Source organism: Alternaria arbusti, assembly GCF_024043155.1.
Source record: "Alternaria arbusti strain BMP 1465 chromosome Unknown scaffold_35, whole genome shotgun sequence".
Taxonomy (NCBI): Eukaryota; Fungi; Ascomycota; class Dothideomycetes; order Pleosporales; family Pleosporaceae; genus Alternaria; species Alternaria arbusti.
Genome location: NW_026249975.1, coordinates 123221 through 140601, shown reverse-complemented (window position 1 = coordinate 140601; position 17381 = coordinate 123221). Strand labels below are relative to the sequence as shown.

The 17381-nt window shown below is 52.3% G+C and overlaps 4 protein-coding genes across 4 annotated transcripts; 1 reads left to right on the top strand and 3 right to left on the bottom strand.

The window, feature by feature from the left end:
- Positions 1-582: 582 nt before the first annotated feature.
- Positions 583-1566, top strand: J4E86_011500 (uncharacterized protein; the record flags this gene model as incomplete). The annotated part of the gene is made up of 1 exon (XM_051451991.1): positions 583-1566. The coding sequence occupies one exon, from the start codon at positions 583-585 to the stop codon at positions 1564-1566; it is 984 nt and encodes a 327-aa protein (XP_051296888.1).
- Positions 1567-6051: 4485 nt separating this feature from the next.
- J4E86_011499 (uncharacterized protein) lies at positions 6052-8340 on the bottom strand (the record flags this gene model as incomplete). Its single annotated transcript, XM_051451990.1, has 1 exon — positions 6052-8340. One exon carries the CDS (start codon positions 8338-8340, stop codon positions 6052-6054), a length of 2289 nt encoding a protein of 762 aa, XP_051296887.1.
- A 3385-nt stretch (positions 8341-11725) lies between these two features.
- On the bottom strand, positions 11726-14375 carry J4E86_011498 (uncharacterized protein; the record flags this gene model as incomplete). The annotated part of the gene is made up of 3 exons (XM_051451989.1): positions 11726-11833; positions 11954-13617; positions 13664-14375. 3 exons carry the CDS (start codon positions 14373-14375, stop codon positions 11726-11728), a joined length of 2484 nt encoding a protein of 827 aa, XP_051296886.1.
- A 1397-nt stretch (positions 14376-15772) lies between these two features.
- Positions 15773-16990, bottom strand: J4E86_011497 (uncharacterized protein; the record flags this gene model as incomplete). The annotated part of the gene is made up of 2 exons (XM_051451988.1): positions 15773-16685; positions 16806-16990. 2 exons carry the CDS (start codon positions 16988-16990, stop codon positions 15773-15775), a joined length of 1098 nt encoding a protein of 365 aa, XP_051296885.1.
- Positions 16991-17381: the final 391 nt, after the last annotated feature.

Genomic DNA, 17381 nt, shown 5'->3' with positions numbered 1-17381 from the left:
ATCGGTAGCGATACCAGCAAGCGCCCGCCATGTCTCCACAGGTCCTCTAGCCAAGACGTTGCTGCGGGTGCGCAGTTACGGTGTTCGAGTGTGCCCTTGTTTCGAACGACGTCCTTCGCAATCTCACATCGTGAAAAGTGGAGTTACCCGCGCCTGTTTGGGTTAGTCGTTTCAAACAGGATCCTTCCGCATGGTTGCCAAGAACGTTTGACATGTCGCGACGTTTGTCCGCTGTACGGAACCCAGCGAGGGAAGAGTGCTCACCCGAGATCGTGAGCGGTAGCCCTGGTATTCCATTGTGGCGGGTCCCTCGGCGGAGCGTATTGGTGCGAAGACGTTGAAACTTTTGTGCCCCGAGCGTCTATGCTGTCGGTAAGGGCCTGTCCACGGCGGAGACACCATACCTAGACAGCCAGCAGCCGATGCGAGCGGGTACCAGACGCAGTATATAAGGATGTGCGTGACCGTCCACTGAGATCTTCGGCAGCAAAGCTCTTCCATTCTTTTCTACAACAACTCCAGTCCTTCGCTTTTCCCCTTTCACATTCATTTTCCAACTTGACCAACATACTTCTTTCGACAATGAAGTTCTCAATCATGTCTCTCGGCCTCATGGCTGTCTCTGCTCTGGCAGTACCCATGCCATCTCAGATCGCACCCAAGCGTGCCGGTCTCACCAAGCGCGCTGCATCTCTGGAAGATGTCGCGACCACCGGTTTCGCCACGCAGAACGGAGGTACCTCTGGAGGAAAGGGAGGCAAGACCATCGAGGTTGGCTCTCTCAGCGACTTGGAGGCCGCCGTCAAGGGCGACGACGCCGCCATCGTTCTCATCACCAGCCCCATCAAGGGCAGCGGCGAGAACGTCAAGATCGGCAGCAACAAGTCCGTCATCGGCAAAGACTCCTCCGTCGTCCTAACCGACTTCACCCTCACCGTCAAGGCCGTCAAGAACGTCATCCTCCGCAACTTCGCCATGGAGAAGGTCGTCGGCGGCGACGCCATCGCCATCCAGAAAGCCCAAAACGTCTGGGTCGACCACGTAGACCTCTCCTCGGATCTCGACCACGACAAGGACTACTACGACGGTCTCCTCGACGTAACCCACGCCGCCGACTACGTCACCATCTCCAACAGCTTCATGCACGACCACTGGAAGTGCTCTCTCGTCGGCCACTCGGACAGCAACGGCAGCGAAGACAAGGGCCACCTCACCGTCACGTACAACAACAACTACTGGAAGAACATCAACTCGCGCGGCCCCTCCTTCCGCTTCGGCACCGGCCACCTCTACAACAACTACTACGAGAACGTCAGCGACGGCATCAACACCCGCCAGGGCGCTGAGCTCCTCGTCCAGAACAACGTTTGGTCTGGTGCTAAGAAGGCGCTTTACAGCAAGGATGGTGGCAAGGCTGTTGCTGAGGGCAACGACTTTGGTGACAGCGAGAACGCTGCTGATAAGGGTTCTTTGACCAAGATGCCTTATGAGACTAAGGAGATGCTTGAGGCGGGTGCTGTTAAGGCTGCTGTTGTTGGTACTGCTGGTGTTACGCTCAAGTTCTAAGCTGGCTTTGGGTGTGCCTGCCACATGATATGATCATTCGGTTTGGAAATGATTCAAAGATGAAAGATGAAGGGGATTTTGAAGACTTCGATTTGTAAATATTTTGGTCGATGGACCTTTTTGTATATATGGACGCTGTGCGGACTGTTTTGAGCAATGAAAAGGACGCCTTTTGCGGTGTCTTCATTCGTATGTCTGTCTTGTTTTTGAGTGCTTGCTATCATTGCTTCTCTACACTCCAGTCATCTCTTCGGGTGATGCCTCGGTTTTGGCTTCCCTCACAGGGATTTTATAAACTTGTCTTACTCTAGACCACACTTACGCCGCTAAGCATCCTTGGCGGAAGTATAAAGTCCCTCCATTCTTCGCACATGCTCTATTTCTTCCACCAACAACTTCTCCACTTTCGTTCTACCAAAATCATTGGAGAAGCAGTGAATGATCTTCCGCTGTCGGACTCAAAATGTCATGTGGTTCTTCATATGTCTCTCCCTCCTTTGCCAAAAACCTCAGGGAACACATACATGTGGCAATGACGATTGACGCAGCTACATCTTTTGCTACATCAATGAGCGAGAGCTATATATGAGTCTTGCTTCGCTTTCTCTCTCTCTCTCCTTCACAAACTTCCTTTTACCAAACCAAAAGACAAGAGGAAGCGGATGATGAACGTTCTCCGCTCCAAAAGGCGTATCATAAGAAGCCATGTGTGAGAAGTGACAAAAACATATACGATCAAGTTATCATGTTGGTCCAGCCCTCAAAAACAAAATGCACAACCTTCATGACCAGCCTGTCGCTCCGCAGGTCGCACATAAATTCCGCTCTTCTCCTCCAACTTTTCTTTTCTTCACACTCATATCTCTACTCGAGATCATAATTGCCATACCTGCTACCCATGGCTGCTCTCCGCTCCGAAAGCCGCATTCCGACATAGCATGTCCGAGGCGCGACAAAAGACATCACAATCACGGTCTCATGTTGAACCAGGCTTCCAAAATTGGGATTGGTAGTTCCGATGGCCCGCTTGTCGCTCTGCAGGCAGCATATATAACTGCATCTCCCACTCCATCTTTCTCATTTCTTCAAACATCCGCCTCTTCAGTTTGCCAGTACTCAAAATCTCATTCTACCGATTTATGGCTGTCCTCCCCTCCAAAACCTACAGAGTCAGGGCGCATGTGGAAGTGGGGACAAAAAGGCAACAGATGATGGTGCCATGTCGAGCCAGTCTCTCAAAACCATTGACTGTGCCTCTTATGCTCGGCGTGGAAATCCGCGAGTATCGCATATGAGAAATACTCATCTCCTCGATCGCTTCTCTCTTTTGCATACAAATCTCTCCATCTTGGGAACCAGAGTCCAATATAAGGGCGCGATGGCTGTCTCTGCGTTCTAAAAACCTGCCATCAACTAATCATGCTGAGTCCGTCTTCCAAATTCCACAGCGGTGTTGTTCATGAACAAGTCGGACTAGCGCCTTGCGCGCGGCACATATAAACCCGCCTCTTCTCGTCCACCTTCCTTCTTCTCATCACATAAATCCAATTTCCCACTTCAAAAATGGAATACCTAGCTTGCATGTGGTGTTCCTTGTCCCGAAACCTTACTACGCTCAGATGATGTGCGAGACGCGACCGAATCAACGAGGCGCAGTACGATGTCGAGCCTGTCTGCCAAAACTACGATCGAAAGCGCGTATGTGTGCCTTCGAGCTCACTGCGCAAATGATGCATAGATCTCCGCCTTCTCTTCTCTGCTCTCTCATCATATACACTCTTCTCCATTTCAAAGAACTAAAGATCCATGACTTGTTGTCAATGTTTCCCTCCTCTCTTCTTCTTAAAACATTCTTCGTGTGGCTACATGTGTGTGTGTCTCACCAGAAAACACCGCAATTTTAAACTATGCTATGTGGCCTCTGCTCGACACGAAAGTGGCCAAAGCCATAATGATGGCGACCGTGATCCAGCGCGAGCGACACATAAAAGCCTCGCCTTCTCGCCTGCCTTTCTTCTTCTTCACGTATCTCTTCACCATCTCCGAAATTTGAAATACACAAAGTCCATGTTCCTCTCCTTTGCTTCCAAAAAGGCCGTCCGAGGCTCACATGTGTGCGAGTCTTGCGACAAAACCTCCCGAAGATGTGTCTATGTCGAGCGCCTTTCGTTGGCCCCAAAAGCGACAGCCAAAAAAGACATGGCGTCTCGCCAGCCAGCTGTGAGCGGGGTATAAGAGCTCGCCTTCTCGCGTACCTGATCTTCGTTGCACACACTTCATTATTTCAAAACCAAGAAACTGGTACGACATGGGCGTGTTCTTTCCTTCCCTGCTTCCCAAAACATAGATGAACGTGTTTCATGCGCGCGTCTCCTCACAAAAGGCCTGACTACTCTGCCATGACTAGCGCCTTCTGCGTGACACAAAGCACCATACCGATGCGTCATGGCGTCTCGCCGGCCAGCCATGAGCGATGTATAAAAGTCTCGTCTTCTTGAGCACTTGATCCTTCGTCACACACACTTCATCGTTTGAAAACTAAAACTATGGTTCCACACGACTATGTTCTCCTCTTCTTCGGTTCCAAAAAGACATTACCGTGCACGTCATGTGTGCGTCTCCCAGATAAAGGACATACAACTCCGCCATGACGAGCGTCTTCTGTGGAACACGAGAATCAAGCGCAGTAGTTGCATGGCGTTTTGCTTGCTGACCGCGAGCGATATATAACAGCCTCCTCCTGCTTTACCTTCTCTCCTCACATCCACACTTCTTCCTTCCAAAATGTGCAGAAGATAAATACATGTCTTCCTCCTCTCGGCTTCCAAAAAAAGAAAGAGAATGTTGCGCCATGTGCGAGATCGGTCGAAAAGATACACGATACGTATACATGTCGGGTGGTCCTGCCCGTAAAAACGCGATAGCTATAATGATGATGATGACTCTCGTTCTTGCTGGGCATGTGATATATAAAGCCTCCTTCTGCTGTCTTTTCTCTGCCCACATACACACTTCTTCTTTCTAAAATGCAGACTGTGGCAAATATGTTCTCCTCTAAAATTCAGACCCTTTCACCACATGTGCGAGACCACCGAAAAAGATCTCCGCGATGTACCGATGTCGAGCACTTCCGCCCGTCAAAAAGCTTGGGATACAAGTACCATGTCGACTCTCGGCCTTGCTGGACGCGCGATGTATAAAAGCCTCGCCTTCTTCTGGTGTATCATCTCTCCTCACATACACTTCTTCCTTTGTGAAAACCAAAACCACTGTTCAACCTAAACATGTCTTTCTCTTCTCTCTTTCAAAACTTGTAAAATTCCATCGCATGTGCGAGACCACCCAAAAAGATCCCCGCGATGTGCCGAAGTCGAGCACTTCCGGCCGTCAAAAACCTTACAATACTCTTGCATGTCGGCTTTCTAGCCTAGCATGAGCGACATATAAATACCTCCTCTTCCTGCCGTCTACCTTCTCTTTCTTATCCCACACTCCATCCACGGAGTACCAAAAGGCGAGTTCATCTTTGCGATGGTCTGCTTCTTTCCTCCAAAATCCCAAACGACACTGTCAATGTTCGAGTGACTCCTCGCTCCTTTCCCAAAAACACCAGAACCTTCTCGCATGTCCGCCGCGAACTCGATCAATCTCAAAAACTACATTCGAAAGCCACGAAGGACCAACATATGTGCTGTCCATCCTTTCTCGTCTTCTCACTTCAAAACCTCCAGCAGAAACAATATGTTGCCAGCATTCAGCCGACTTCCAAAATCCGTCGACCTCAATCACATGGTGGAGACGACAAATCCGCATTGTCGAAAAAGACATGACTAACCAGTCCATGTCTTTGTCCCGCCTCAAAATGCATAAACATCCCGTTCATGACGGTTTGATCGCTGGGCAAGAAAAGGAATTGCACGAAACAAGTGGTGAATGAACACACCAAAACGCGAAGGACTTGAACTCATGACCAACTTGCCGTTTTCGCTGCTTCATACCCACCCTAACCTGCCGCTCAAGACTTACCACGACATCTACATGGCGCAAAGAGAGAAGATAAGCGCTTGCTCGGAGGATGTATTGAGGAATACATGGCGTTTCTTTATACGATAACTCAGATGACGTATATCAATGTATTCTGCACAGATGATCGTCGTTCGTTCTAATAGAAGCGGTATTGCAATGTAGCCAGCACACATCCTAATCATATCTTATAACAGACACAACATCACATCATATCTCCCAAACACATCCACAAACCATCTCATCATAGGGGGGTATTTCATTCACACCTCTCAGTGTCTCACAGACATGCTATGTACCTCTCAGTAGTAGCGTTACCATTGCATCTCATTCCAAAACAATACACATTACAAGGACAACTAAGGACGTCCCTTTTTCGGCGCCAAAAACTCCACGCTGGATTGACATAACAACCGTGATGAAAGCAGACCTCGCGAAAGCCTCGCACGTACGACGACGCGCTTACGGCTCCATGAAACCGTTACCCTTGAGCTTGCACTCCGTCTCCAGCTCGAAACTCTTCTCAAATGCGCGCATGCGGTTGTCGTTGTCTGCGACGCGAACGCGTTGGACTGGGGGGCTGAGCTTGGTTGTGACCTTCATGCTGGGCTTGGGGAGGGCGCGCTTCCCGTCGGCGTAACGGGCGCCGTTGACGCACTTGCCGTTGTTGCTCCACTGGGCGTCCGCGGCGGCCTTCCATAGGGCGGTGATGTCGACGGTCATCTCCGGGGTGAAGTAGAGACGGCAGTCGGCCTCCTCGTATTGGAATTGGAGGGAGACACCGGACGTGTCGTTGGCGCGGAGGCCATCGCGAGTATTGACGGCTCCGCCTCCACCGACGCTGCGGGTGTAGACGAGGTCGCTGTAGTAGTCTTCCCTCAAGATGGAGGAGTTGAGAGCAGGGTCGAACCGGACAGCGTACTGGACGGTCTGCTGGATGTAGCCGAAAGCGAAGTTGTTGACGCCCTTGACACCGCCGATGGCCTGGATGGGGTTCTTGTTGCTGCGGCCACCCATCGCGATGGTCTTGACACCGCCCTGTTGCTTCATCAACTCACTGAAGATAGTGCAGGTTGAGGCACAGTAGCCGTCGGTCACGATGACGATGTTTTCGGGTGCGAACTTTGGTGGTCCGGTAACGCCCGACAAGGGTCCGTAGCCAGTAACGTTGATGCCACCAGACACGTAAGGGACGTATACATCAGACAGGTTCCATCGAGCCTCTGTGGTGTAAAACTCTCCGTGGACCTCCTTAGGACCAATCTTCTCGTCCCAGGAAGAGAACGGAGTACCATCGGCCTTCATGTCCATATGGTAGTCGAAGTAGGAAGACTGGGCAAAACTGATCGTATTGTTGTTGCCGAGCTCCCTAGGGAATTGGCTTGCAAACTTGCTGAGGGACTGTCCGACGAGGTCCATGGCCTGATGCGCCCTCCAGCGGTTAGTACCGAGAGGCTCGACGTCAGGGAACAACTGCTTGAACATGTCGTAGCCTTGGAGAATGGTACCACCACCGTTGGCTTGGAGATCGATGATGAGTTTGGTCTTTCCGTCCGCGAGAGCCTTGGGGATGAAGTTCTGGGTAAGCTCCTGGAAAGGCACCTCTGCGCGGACGTTCCCGACAAAGTTGGGCACCTGCAATACCGCAACGTCTTCATAACCAGCAGCGTCGATGTAGAAGCCATTGATGAGACCCTGGGGGCCAGCGGCGACAGGAGCAGGAAAACCAGGAGTAGCGGCGCCAACAGCAAGGGTAGACACCTCCTCTTCCTCCGACTGGACACGGGTATCGGCGAACGAAGTACCTGCGGAATCGAAGCTGAACCACTTCCTAGCCAGGTCTTCACCTGTAGCAATCTCGCGGAAAGGAATAGTTGGACGGGCGTAGTTCTCCATGGTGTAGGATGTGCCGTTGGCGAAGGTTAGGGTTGTGGTGGCGCCGGGGTAAACCCATCGTCCACGGCCGCCTCCAGTGAAGACACCGGTTCCACTACCCGAGGTACCAAGGCTGACTTGGGCAAGCTCGTAAAAGACGTTGTTGTAGAGAGCGTCGCGATCCTGGAGGGAGCCGTACTGACTGAGGTCCTCGAGGAACTCGGTCGCGTCCTTGCCGTCAATCTGAACAACAGGCGAGGGCGTGTAGGAGATGTTCTTGTATTGCATACCGAGTACGTCAGAAAAGACGAAGACAGCCGGCAGCTGGTCGCCGTCTGCAGAGACAGAGACAAGGGGGACAGGGCGACCCCAGGTGAAGATGGCGCCCACGGAGTCAGGGATATAGGAGAAGTGACCATCGTGGGCAGAAAGGATAAGGTTGTAGAGAGTCCAGCCAAAGTCGTACTCGCTCTTAAAGTTGCCGGCGTCGATGTCGCCCTCGATCTTATCAAGGCCACCAAAGATGTCGACGGGAGGCTGCACCTTCTCGGCGTACTCGGCAGGCGGGTTCTTGAGCTCAGAGAGGGTGCTCTGCCACTCAATGTAAGGGCGCATCGCTCCAATGAGCCGCTTTGCTGATGAGGCGTTGAAGGGAACGGTGTTGATACAGTCCCACGCCAACTGAGCAGGCATGCTGAGCTTGGCGGGTAGTGTTCCATTACCGTAGACGTAGTTGGAGACCTTGGCACAGGGAGGAGTGGTATCATCGGCCTGACGAGCCTTGACCTCGACGGGCTGAGTCCGCGAGGGCAGGACGGGGGAGGCGACGGCCAGTGACGCTGCGCCAATGGCGGCGAGCAGAGCGGAAGTCTTCATGGCGAGGGAGTAATGAAGCTATCTACCGTGGAGAGGGTGGGATGAAGCTGAAACGAATGGAATTGCTGAACCAGCGAGAGCGAGTGTAGTTGATGGGAGGGGGGAAGGAGTCGTCGAGCGAGTATTGTTTGGCGGAAGGTGGGGTAATCGAACGCGCCTGCTCTAAACGCGATGAGGTGATGTACGCACGGTGAACGCGAGGGCAAACGGTCACGTGCAGGCTCTAGTCCGGGAAAGCGCACCTGGGTGGACTGCAAACGGCCGGGCGAGCAAATAACTCCAGGCTCCCACTTTCGCTGGTTACTGGGCGAAAGATAAGTCGTTCCTGGGGAGGGGGAGGGATTTGGGATGGTAAGAGACGGGAAACAAGCCCACACGGTTCCTCTTTAAGAAAGGGAAAATCCACACGCGCCACTAGGAGGCTGGTGATATACTGGGGAAAAGTGACGCATGAGGGATCCGCCAGGCTACAAATACTGATAGGCCGGTCGGTTCTGCCTTGAACGTGCACTAACCCGCAAACTGGGTAACAAACGTGCATATTCGAGGCTGTGACACCAATCACATTCACACTGTTTTTGCCGCACGTCGGGGCTTTTCCCGGGATCCATAGGGCAATCATCGTTTAGATGGTGTGCAGCAGAGAGCCGCAGTTGAGCTAGGGCCGTAGCCTATATGCAGGCAAAAAGTATTAAATTTTTGACCCAGGGTCTGTTCGGTGAGCTGTTCGTCTTCAACCCATCTGAGAACATACGTGGTTGTTGTCAGGCATACTGCCAACGCTCACCGTTCGATAAGACATGATAAGGCCGCGAGTAAGGCCACCCGAAGACGTTTTCTGGCGTTTGTTACGATGTCATGACAGCGGGACTGACGGGTTGGTTGAGGTCCAAAGCGGAGTCTTGGCAGTCTGTGCCTGCAGATCGTCAAGGCGCCATCCTAGCCACTCGCTCCACTCCTCCAACGCCCCAATGCAAGACCACCTCATCGTCCGCCTAACGACACGACTGCGCTGCTGTTGTGACTATTCAGCACGACATTCTTCCATCGTGATAGCACAGCTCCTCGCCGTCGTCGTGCTACGTGGTTCCTCCTAGTTATTGAGGCTGTACGTGCCCTTGCTGTACGATCCGCCGTAAATTGGGACCGGCTGGTAAAGTCCAATTTATTACCAAAGTCATGCGCCCCTTGGACACGATCAACATAGTGGAGCCATTTCAGCCTCGCCACCTCCGCTCTAAGCGGTGCCCGGGAGAATGACAGCTCGAAATGTGTTTCTCCGCTACGATTCGATGGCCGTGGCCTTCATTGCCAGACGGATTTTGATTGCAAAGTTTCACACTTTAGTCGTTACAAAGACAAGCAGCGTACGACGAACAGACTGTGATCTGCAATCAAGAAAACCGTTCGGCGCCCGGTCTGTGGGCCTCCCACATGCCTGCGATGTCGGTGTTGGCAAGGTCGCGTGTGGCACGTTTCACGTTTCCTTGTGGTAGCCTGAGCAACTTGCCTTTTCGGCCTCGCACGAGGGCCTGTGCTACGCCGAATCAAGACGTCACATTCTCTTCGGCTACCCGTGCCACTAGCATCGGCTGCCGCTACGCAAAAGTTTGGTTCAACTACAGCACGATGGCGTCGTTGAACGCCTGTGTTGCTGATTTTTCAGAGGGCGCTATCGACTACGAGGCTGCCGATGTTAATAGCAGATGGAAGCAGATGGAGGCTCGAAGCACTTAACAAATCTTGTGGAAGCACGTCGATGTGTCAAGCACTCAGCATCCCGGTTCCAGTCCAACGGAAGCACCAGCCACAAAGCTTGAGCAGCGAAACACAAAACTAATGCACCTGCCGGCTACCAGCCCCATCACCGCCGCACCAGCCACCACCACTTTTCGCCCATGCCTTGCTTCGATGCTTCTTCGATGCTGAATATTAATAGACGGCACAATACCTGTTGCACATAACAACAAGAAACCAGCGGAGACTTCTGTCCTACGACGCACTTGTCGCTTGCTCGTCGCACGTATTTGTTGGTGGTGGGCTGTGGAGTTCGCCAGAAGTACCTTTTGAGACATCCCTTTTTACCACCAACTCCACCAACTGACGAACTGTTGATCTATCGCTATGCTTAGCAACTATGCAAGAGAAACGAGATGAGGCAGACTTTCATTATCTCCTCCACCGGGTCTCATCAGAGGTGGAGCCCGGACGTGTCAAGACCTCCAGAACATAACCAGTAACACGCAGCTCTGCCACATACGCATCGTCATTACCTTCCAGATCAGCAGATAATGTCTAAGCTACCGTATACATCCACCTAGCGTACCGACAACAGTATACAAAACACACGCCCTTCTCCCCTACCATCACATGGAATCCTCGTGCGCAAAATCTATGTAAAACCCGTATTCATCACAACATCACATAATCACACTTGCATATTTAGCAATTTTCGCACCTCACCTCCAATCATCTTTACTCAGAAAATAAATATAATACACGAAACATCTCTTCCATCCAATTGATCAAGTTCAACAAGTATCATTTGCATTTAGCGCATCCGTGATGATGACCACTATCACAATGTCACACAACGACCAACCTGACATAGCCAGTCACCAACCCCGTACAACCCTCACGATCGCACAAGCCCCTGAGCCGTGTCTTCTCACGTGAAAACTAGACTACTACAGCGCTGACATACATGTACATCGCTGTACAAGCAATCTATCACCAAAGTCACGTCTGTGGTTAACGAAAAGCTCTAAACAGGTTTACAGCCTACATCAACACAAAACCATGCAAAGTACTAGCTCCGACGTCAACGTAGGCTCCAGAGTCCCTGGTACGGTGTCTTCCTTGAACAAAGATGCTTCGATAAATCACCATAGTCAGCTCAACTCATCCGCTCATCGCCTATCTCCAAAGCACATGCACATTTGTACAACAAACAGCGCTAATATGTACCCCGTTCTCCATCCAATCCAATCTGCCTACCGGCTGATGTCTATCAAGCTGTTAGTTAGCAAAGATATTAACATGTCTTAGAACCGCGTTGCCAAAGTATAGCAAGAGGGCTACATACTAGTAACAACTTAGCCATATATCTTAATAGCTCTTCGTGGCGACTACTTTACTCTTGCAACACGCACTTACACTGTAACATGTCGAGCCATCTGAATAACACTTCACGAGTCCCAAAGGAAAAATGACAGAGGAATAAAGAACGATGTTTGTTTGACAAGCCGTATCATCACTATTATTTCATCTGATGTTGTACAAAGATACATGCACGCAGCGACGCCTAACTCAACCCAACCCAACCCAAGTCCCCATTTTCTCTTCTTCTTCAAACAATATACAGCTCCAAATAACGCGTTCTTGCTCAAACCCTAAGTTCCATCTGTTCAGCCCCAAAACTAGCATTAACAACATTACCAGCGCCGTGATGTTGGTGGAGATGGTGTTGTCTTTCCTTGACGAGGGCGTTGTACTGTAAACATCATACGTCAGCAAATGCCATCTCTATATCATATAATCCGCCTTCCCATCACATCCATCACATCCATCATGGACGTGGTGGACGTTATGGGAAACGCAGGGAAGAACATACCTTAAACCCAAAATTCAAACACAGCGCCACCGCCAATCCCACACAAACCACCAACGGCCCCGTAACAGCATCGAAATCCTTCCCACTCCTCTCCCTAATAAGCCGCGCCCGGTAAATATACATCGCATACCCCCACGCAAGCGTAAAAGCCGCAATGCACGTATACACCACCGCAAGCGCGCGTGCGATATCATTGCCCTCACCAGCCGCATTATACAAACCCAGTGACAACGAGGCGAGCAAGACGCTAACGTGCTGCCACTTGATAAACGTACGTTGGTTCGCGAGCCAGACTTTGGCTTCTACACGCACGGGACCTTGGTCTTTGATCCAGACGCCTGGGTCGCGGATGCCGGGCGGGAGTTGGATGGCGCGTTGTTGTTTGCGCGCGTATTTGGACGTGGAGAAGGAGGGGAAGAGGGAGGCGAGACCGCTGCTGCTGCTCTTGGGCTGCTTTCCGTTGGAGCCGGCAAGGAGGAGGGTGTTTTCGTCGTCGGAATCGGGTTCTTCGTTTATGCGCGTGTGGGCGGTGTCGGTGTCGCGGTGCGAGCGCTGGGAGAGGTGAGATCCGATTGTGGGGAAGGGGGGTTTGGTGACGGGCATGGAGTGGGCGGCAGCGGAGGCGCTCTTGGGGACGGACGACCTTGTTGCAGCTGGTGAGCCGACGGGCGAGGCGATGGAGGCGCGGTAGCTGGGGCTTGCGCGCGCGCCGAAGAGGGAGCCGACGGCGAATTCGTCCTCGGCTGCTTTGCGCTTCTTTTCTTGTTCCTGGTCGAAGGCGGCTTCGGGTTCTTTGCGGATGTCGTTGTCGACTTCGCTGAGCCAGAAGGGGAAGGTGTTGACGTTGTCTTCGAAGAGCTTGGCTACGCCGTGGACGAACTTGGAGAAGCGGGGGGATTCTTTGACCAGGTGCGAGTGCATGAGGTCTTCGATCCATTCGTACTTCTTCAGGCCCTTGACTTTGATCTCGAGGAGGGCGTAGGGGAACTTGTGGAGCTCGCCCTTCTTGAGCGCCTTGAAGGGGAACTCCATCTGCCCGTTGTCGATGTCGCGCCTGTGCCAGTCTTCGGGGTCGCGGCAGGGTCTGTCGTCGTCGAGCGCGTCTTCGCGGATCAGCGCGAGATTGGTGTCTAGGGAGATGCGCACGCGGTTGTCGCCGGGGATCTGGAACGCGGTACGGGTGTAGTTGGCGCGCAGCATTGGCTGCAGCTTCTGCTCCTTGACAAAGCTCTGGATGTCTCCTACAGCCTTCTTGAAGTTGTCCACCTCCTCCTGGTTCTTGTTGGGGCGGTATTCCATCTTCTCGATGCTCTTCTCCATGTGGTACTTGTCCTCGAGGAAAGACTGTACGTATTTGGCCTTGATCGGGAAGCGAACTTCTTCGGCAGCGTTGCCGTCCTTGATGACCTTCTTCTCGAACATGATCTCGGGCTTCTCACCGAGCTGTCCGTACCACCGGAGTCGCAGCGAAGAGGCATCGGGCTTGCCGTTGACCTTGTCCGAGTAGAGGGAGAAGTTGGGGTTGTCAAAGTAGATGGACGTGATGGTAGGGTCGCGCTGGGTACCCTCGGCGACCTTGGACGACATGGGGTTGTAGACGAGGACGGGGAGACGGCGGAGGATGACGGTCTTGACTTCGAAGAGGTTGTCCATGTGGACCCAGACTGTGTGTGTTAGCTTATATTTGCCAATGATGTATGGTGTGCATACACTTGTGAGAGGTGAAGCCCTCGCCATCCGTGCTGGTCTCGCCAAAGGACAAAGCCTCCTTGGACTTGCCCTCGAGGCTCTGGCGGACGAATGAGTACAGCGCTGAGAGCCTGTACAGCAGCGGCGAGGCATCTTCGGTGTGCAGCGGGTGGCGGGCAATGCGCGCATCGATAAAGGGCCGCAGGCGGTAGGAGCTGCCGCGGATCTTGTCGTGCTTCTTGGTGGCCTTGATGACGGCGGTGAAGTTGATGCGGCTGAAGCTCTCGAGCTCCTTGGTCTCCTTGGTGATGTTGTCGAGCTCGCGCAGGACTTCCTTGAGGATCTTGTCCCTCTCCTGCTGGCTGGGCTCGGGTTTCTTGGATGCTTCGCCTGACGCGTCGCCGAACAAGCCCTCACCGCTGCTCTCCTTCTTCTCCTTGTCGTCCTTGACCTCTTCCTTGCCCTCCGCCTGAATGCCTATGGCCAATGGCTCCAGCTTCTTCTCGCATGCCGTCGTGCGGTCGCGCAGCTTCTGCGAGATGTCGGTGATGAAGTTGTGCACCTTCTCCAACTGCACATTGGCCAGCTCGTCAACAAACGCGCTCTCGTCGTCGGCGGTCCAGGAATCGTCATCCTCGTTATCCTTGAGGAGCTTCTTGAGCTTGTCGTAGTCGATGTACTTGTCCTTCCACGGCGCATACACGCTCTTGCGCAGTGTCGTGCCGAACTTCATGGCTTAGCGAGCGAGTGTAGTTGATTGCACGAAAGTGTGAGCTCCAGCAGTCGCAACGCGCAGTAGCAATGGTCAGGATATAAGAATTGCCGGCGCCGGAAAGCTCTGCATGGAGGATTGGGAATGAAGCAATGCAGCTGGGTTTAGCTGGTGGGGAGCTGCGCGCAGCCAATGCCCAGGAACTTTGGGCGCACGTGTTTCGCGTCCCGCGAGCGTCATAGCTGCAGCTCCGCTTTCATCCCAGCTCTCTTCACACCAAGGATGTAGCGTTATATTCACTGAAATACACGTCAACATCGCAATTGACTTCATACGGCTCTACGCAGCTCCTTCATGACTCACATGAATACATGGAGATGCTCTCCGTCAACAACTACAAAACAACATCCGCCGCCGCGAGTCATTCCCGCTAGGAAGACCCACGCATCTTCACGTCCCGACATTAGTGTCCGAGGCCCAAGTCTGGCCCTGCCTCGTCCCAACCCCAACGATCGGTGATTCTTGCGGCGCAGTTGTCGAGTCGCTGCCCTGGCATACCTGAGTTGTTGACATTCGTCTCTATAAGCCGCGTTGTTGGGGCGCTGGTCGCTATGGTTCCTCGACGCATCCGTGCCACCTTATACAAGAAAAAACCCTAAACAGGCCTAGAGCCTACATCGAAGTTGAATGACCTACTTTGCATGTTTTTATGTTAATGTAGGCTGCAGATCTGTTCAGCTTTTTCCGTTGATCTCTCACTACTCGTTGCGATGATGCTAGTTAAGATACGTATCCGCATGGATCTGCAGTTGTTACGGAACGACCCCCAGCCGGAAACCTATCTACAACGACACGTTAGCAGCGTTGTGGCTGCGAGATATCGAAGAGACACGACGTATGGGTTCTACATGAGAACGGAATTGGAACTGTTTGGAGCGCTTTGGGAACAGGTTTACATGCTGTTGAGAGAGATACGCAGTGTCAACAAACACTTCTGGCCGGCGTTGATGTCTTCTGTCCCTCCACGATCAAAGACGGTCAAGCGGCCTCCGTTTGCAATGGATATTGAGGCAGAAACCGAGGATCGTATTGAAAGACTGCTACGCTGCTTGGCATGAGACACCGGGGGCTATTAATATCATCAAGCAATTGTGGGATAAGAGATAAGTGAGTCGTTTCTCCCAAGCAGGCGACTCTCTTAGATCAGGGCGCTCATGGCACCACTAGGGATGGCTATAATGCGTGTCGCATACAAGCCGTTATAATACAACAAATAGACACTGTCTGAGGCAATGTATACGTCAGACTTAATGATGAAATTCGAGAATACGACACGGATTGTAGCCACCCATGGTGACATCCTTCAGGCTGATGGCAGTTCCACATCTTGAAACCATCTCTAAGATTGACTATCTACATCAGACTCCGCTCATGGAGTACCAATGCTTATCGTTACCTTCCATCAGATCACGGATCGGTCCAGTAGCTCCGAGTGTCTCCATCCAAGCATTGAAGCACTCCTGCAACTTGATCTGCATCTCCGCTTCATCGCCCAGCGTAAAAGATAAGGGGGTTGCGGAAAGGTGAGCCCATGGCGCGATAAATGCAGGCCAGAAATATCTGTTAGCTCTACCAACGGCGCGGTATAGCCGCCTGACCTGGTTCTCCAGCTCTTTAATGAACGGTAAATACTCTTCTCCTTCGCGGTCATACTTCCAGAGGTCCGTGAGCACGATGGTACTGCGGCTGTATCGCGCGAAGTCATGGCCTCTATAGTGCTGCAGGAACTTGACATCGGAAAGCATGCGTATCTTGAGTAATAGGATAGCAAGGAGGAACGACAGATCAGAGAAGGTAGGAGGATCTGAGCCGTAATCTCTAATCCGCTCAAAGACATCAGCCGACTCAAACGCGTCTTCAAAAGTCAGGGGTGTATCTTCGGACTGCCAGTCCCAATCGCTGTCTTTGGCTTCGGTAACCCACCACTTACAGAAGTCGTAGCATTCTCGGTCGCGTTTCAAGCGGAGGAAGAGCCAGGGCATGATACAGCGCATCCCCAGATGATCCTCGGGATCCATTCGTAAGAGAGACCATGTGTCATCTAACGCATGGTCGATCGCTGTTTTGGTGTTGAGTTTTATCAGCTCGTAAGCGTAATCCCGGCGCATGTACATGTACTTCCTGGTCTTTTTCCAGTACCAGAAATTGGGGTTCGAAGGTCCGAAGGGGTCGATGGGCCTGTCCTCGTCGTCTCCTGAGTCGCTGTCCCATGGGCACAGTGGGCCCAGTTCACGTTCGGTTTCACCGATAAGTTTATAAATCCTCTGGATCCTATCGCAGATTGTCTGATGGGCTGCCTGGTCGAGGGCTTGGTGATCGGGGCAGCAGTAATGAACTACTCTGCAGCCACTGCATTGAATGCGGCGACTCGTTTTGGGGCAGATATTGCACCCATTTACGAGACCATGAGGCAGGCCGTATGGATATGGTGCACGATGGCCGGTCACGTTGGGCCGGAGCGGCGGCTCAAGATCGGTGTCGGATGCTTTGCGTTTTCGTGATGTCTGAAGGGCGTTGTGTTCGTCCATTTGTACCCAAGTGGAAGGCAGCTGGATTGACGACCGCGGATTCTGCATTGGTGTTGAGCAGGCGCGCGTTGACGAGGACGAGACGCGACGCGTTTTGGATGAGACGTGACACAATAAGACGTGATGTAATGAAATGCGATGCGTTGTGGAAAAGAGGCGATGTAACAAGACGCGTCGTGAGTGCGACGCGTTGTGGTTGAAACGAAAGGAGAAGGAACACGATGAAATACGCTGAGCGTGAAGTCGGAGATTATTTCCAGGACAGCGGAGCTCGAAGCCCAGGACAGCTGAGCTCATCGGGGGAAATCTCTGGGACAGCCGAGCTTCAAGAACTCCAAATGTGAAGCGAGGGACAGCCGAGGTAATCCCATAACATCAGATTGCAATTCGAATGCTTTTGGAACGCTATGAGAAGTATCCGGGGCAGATGCGCGATCTT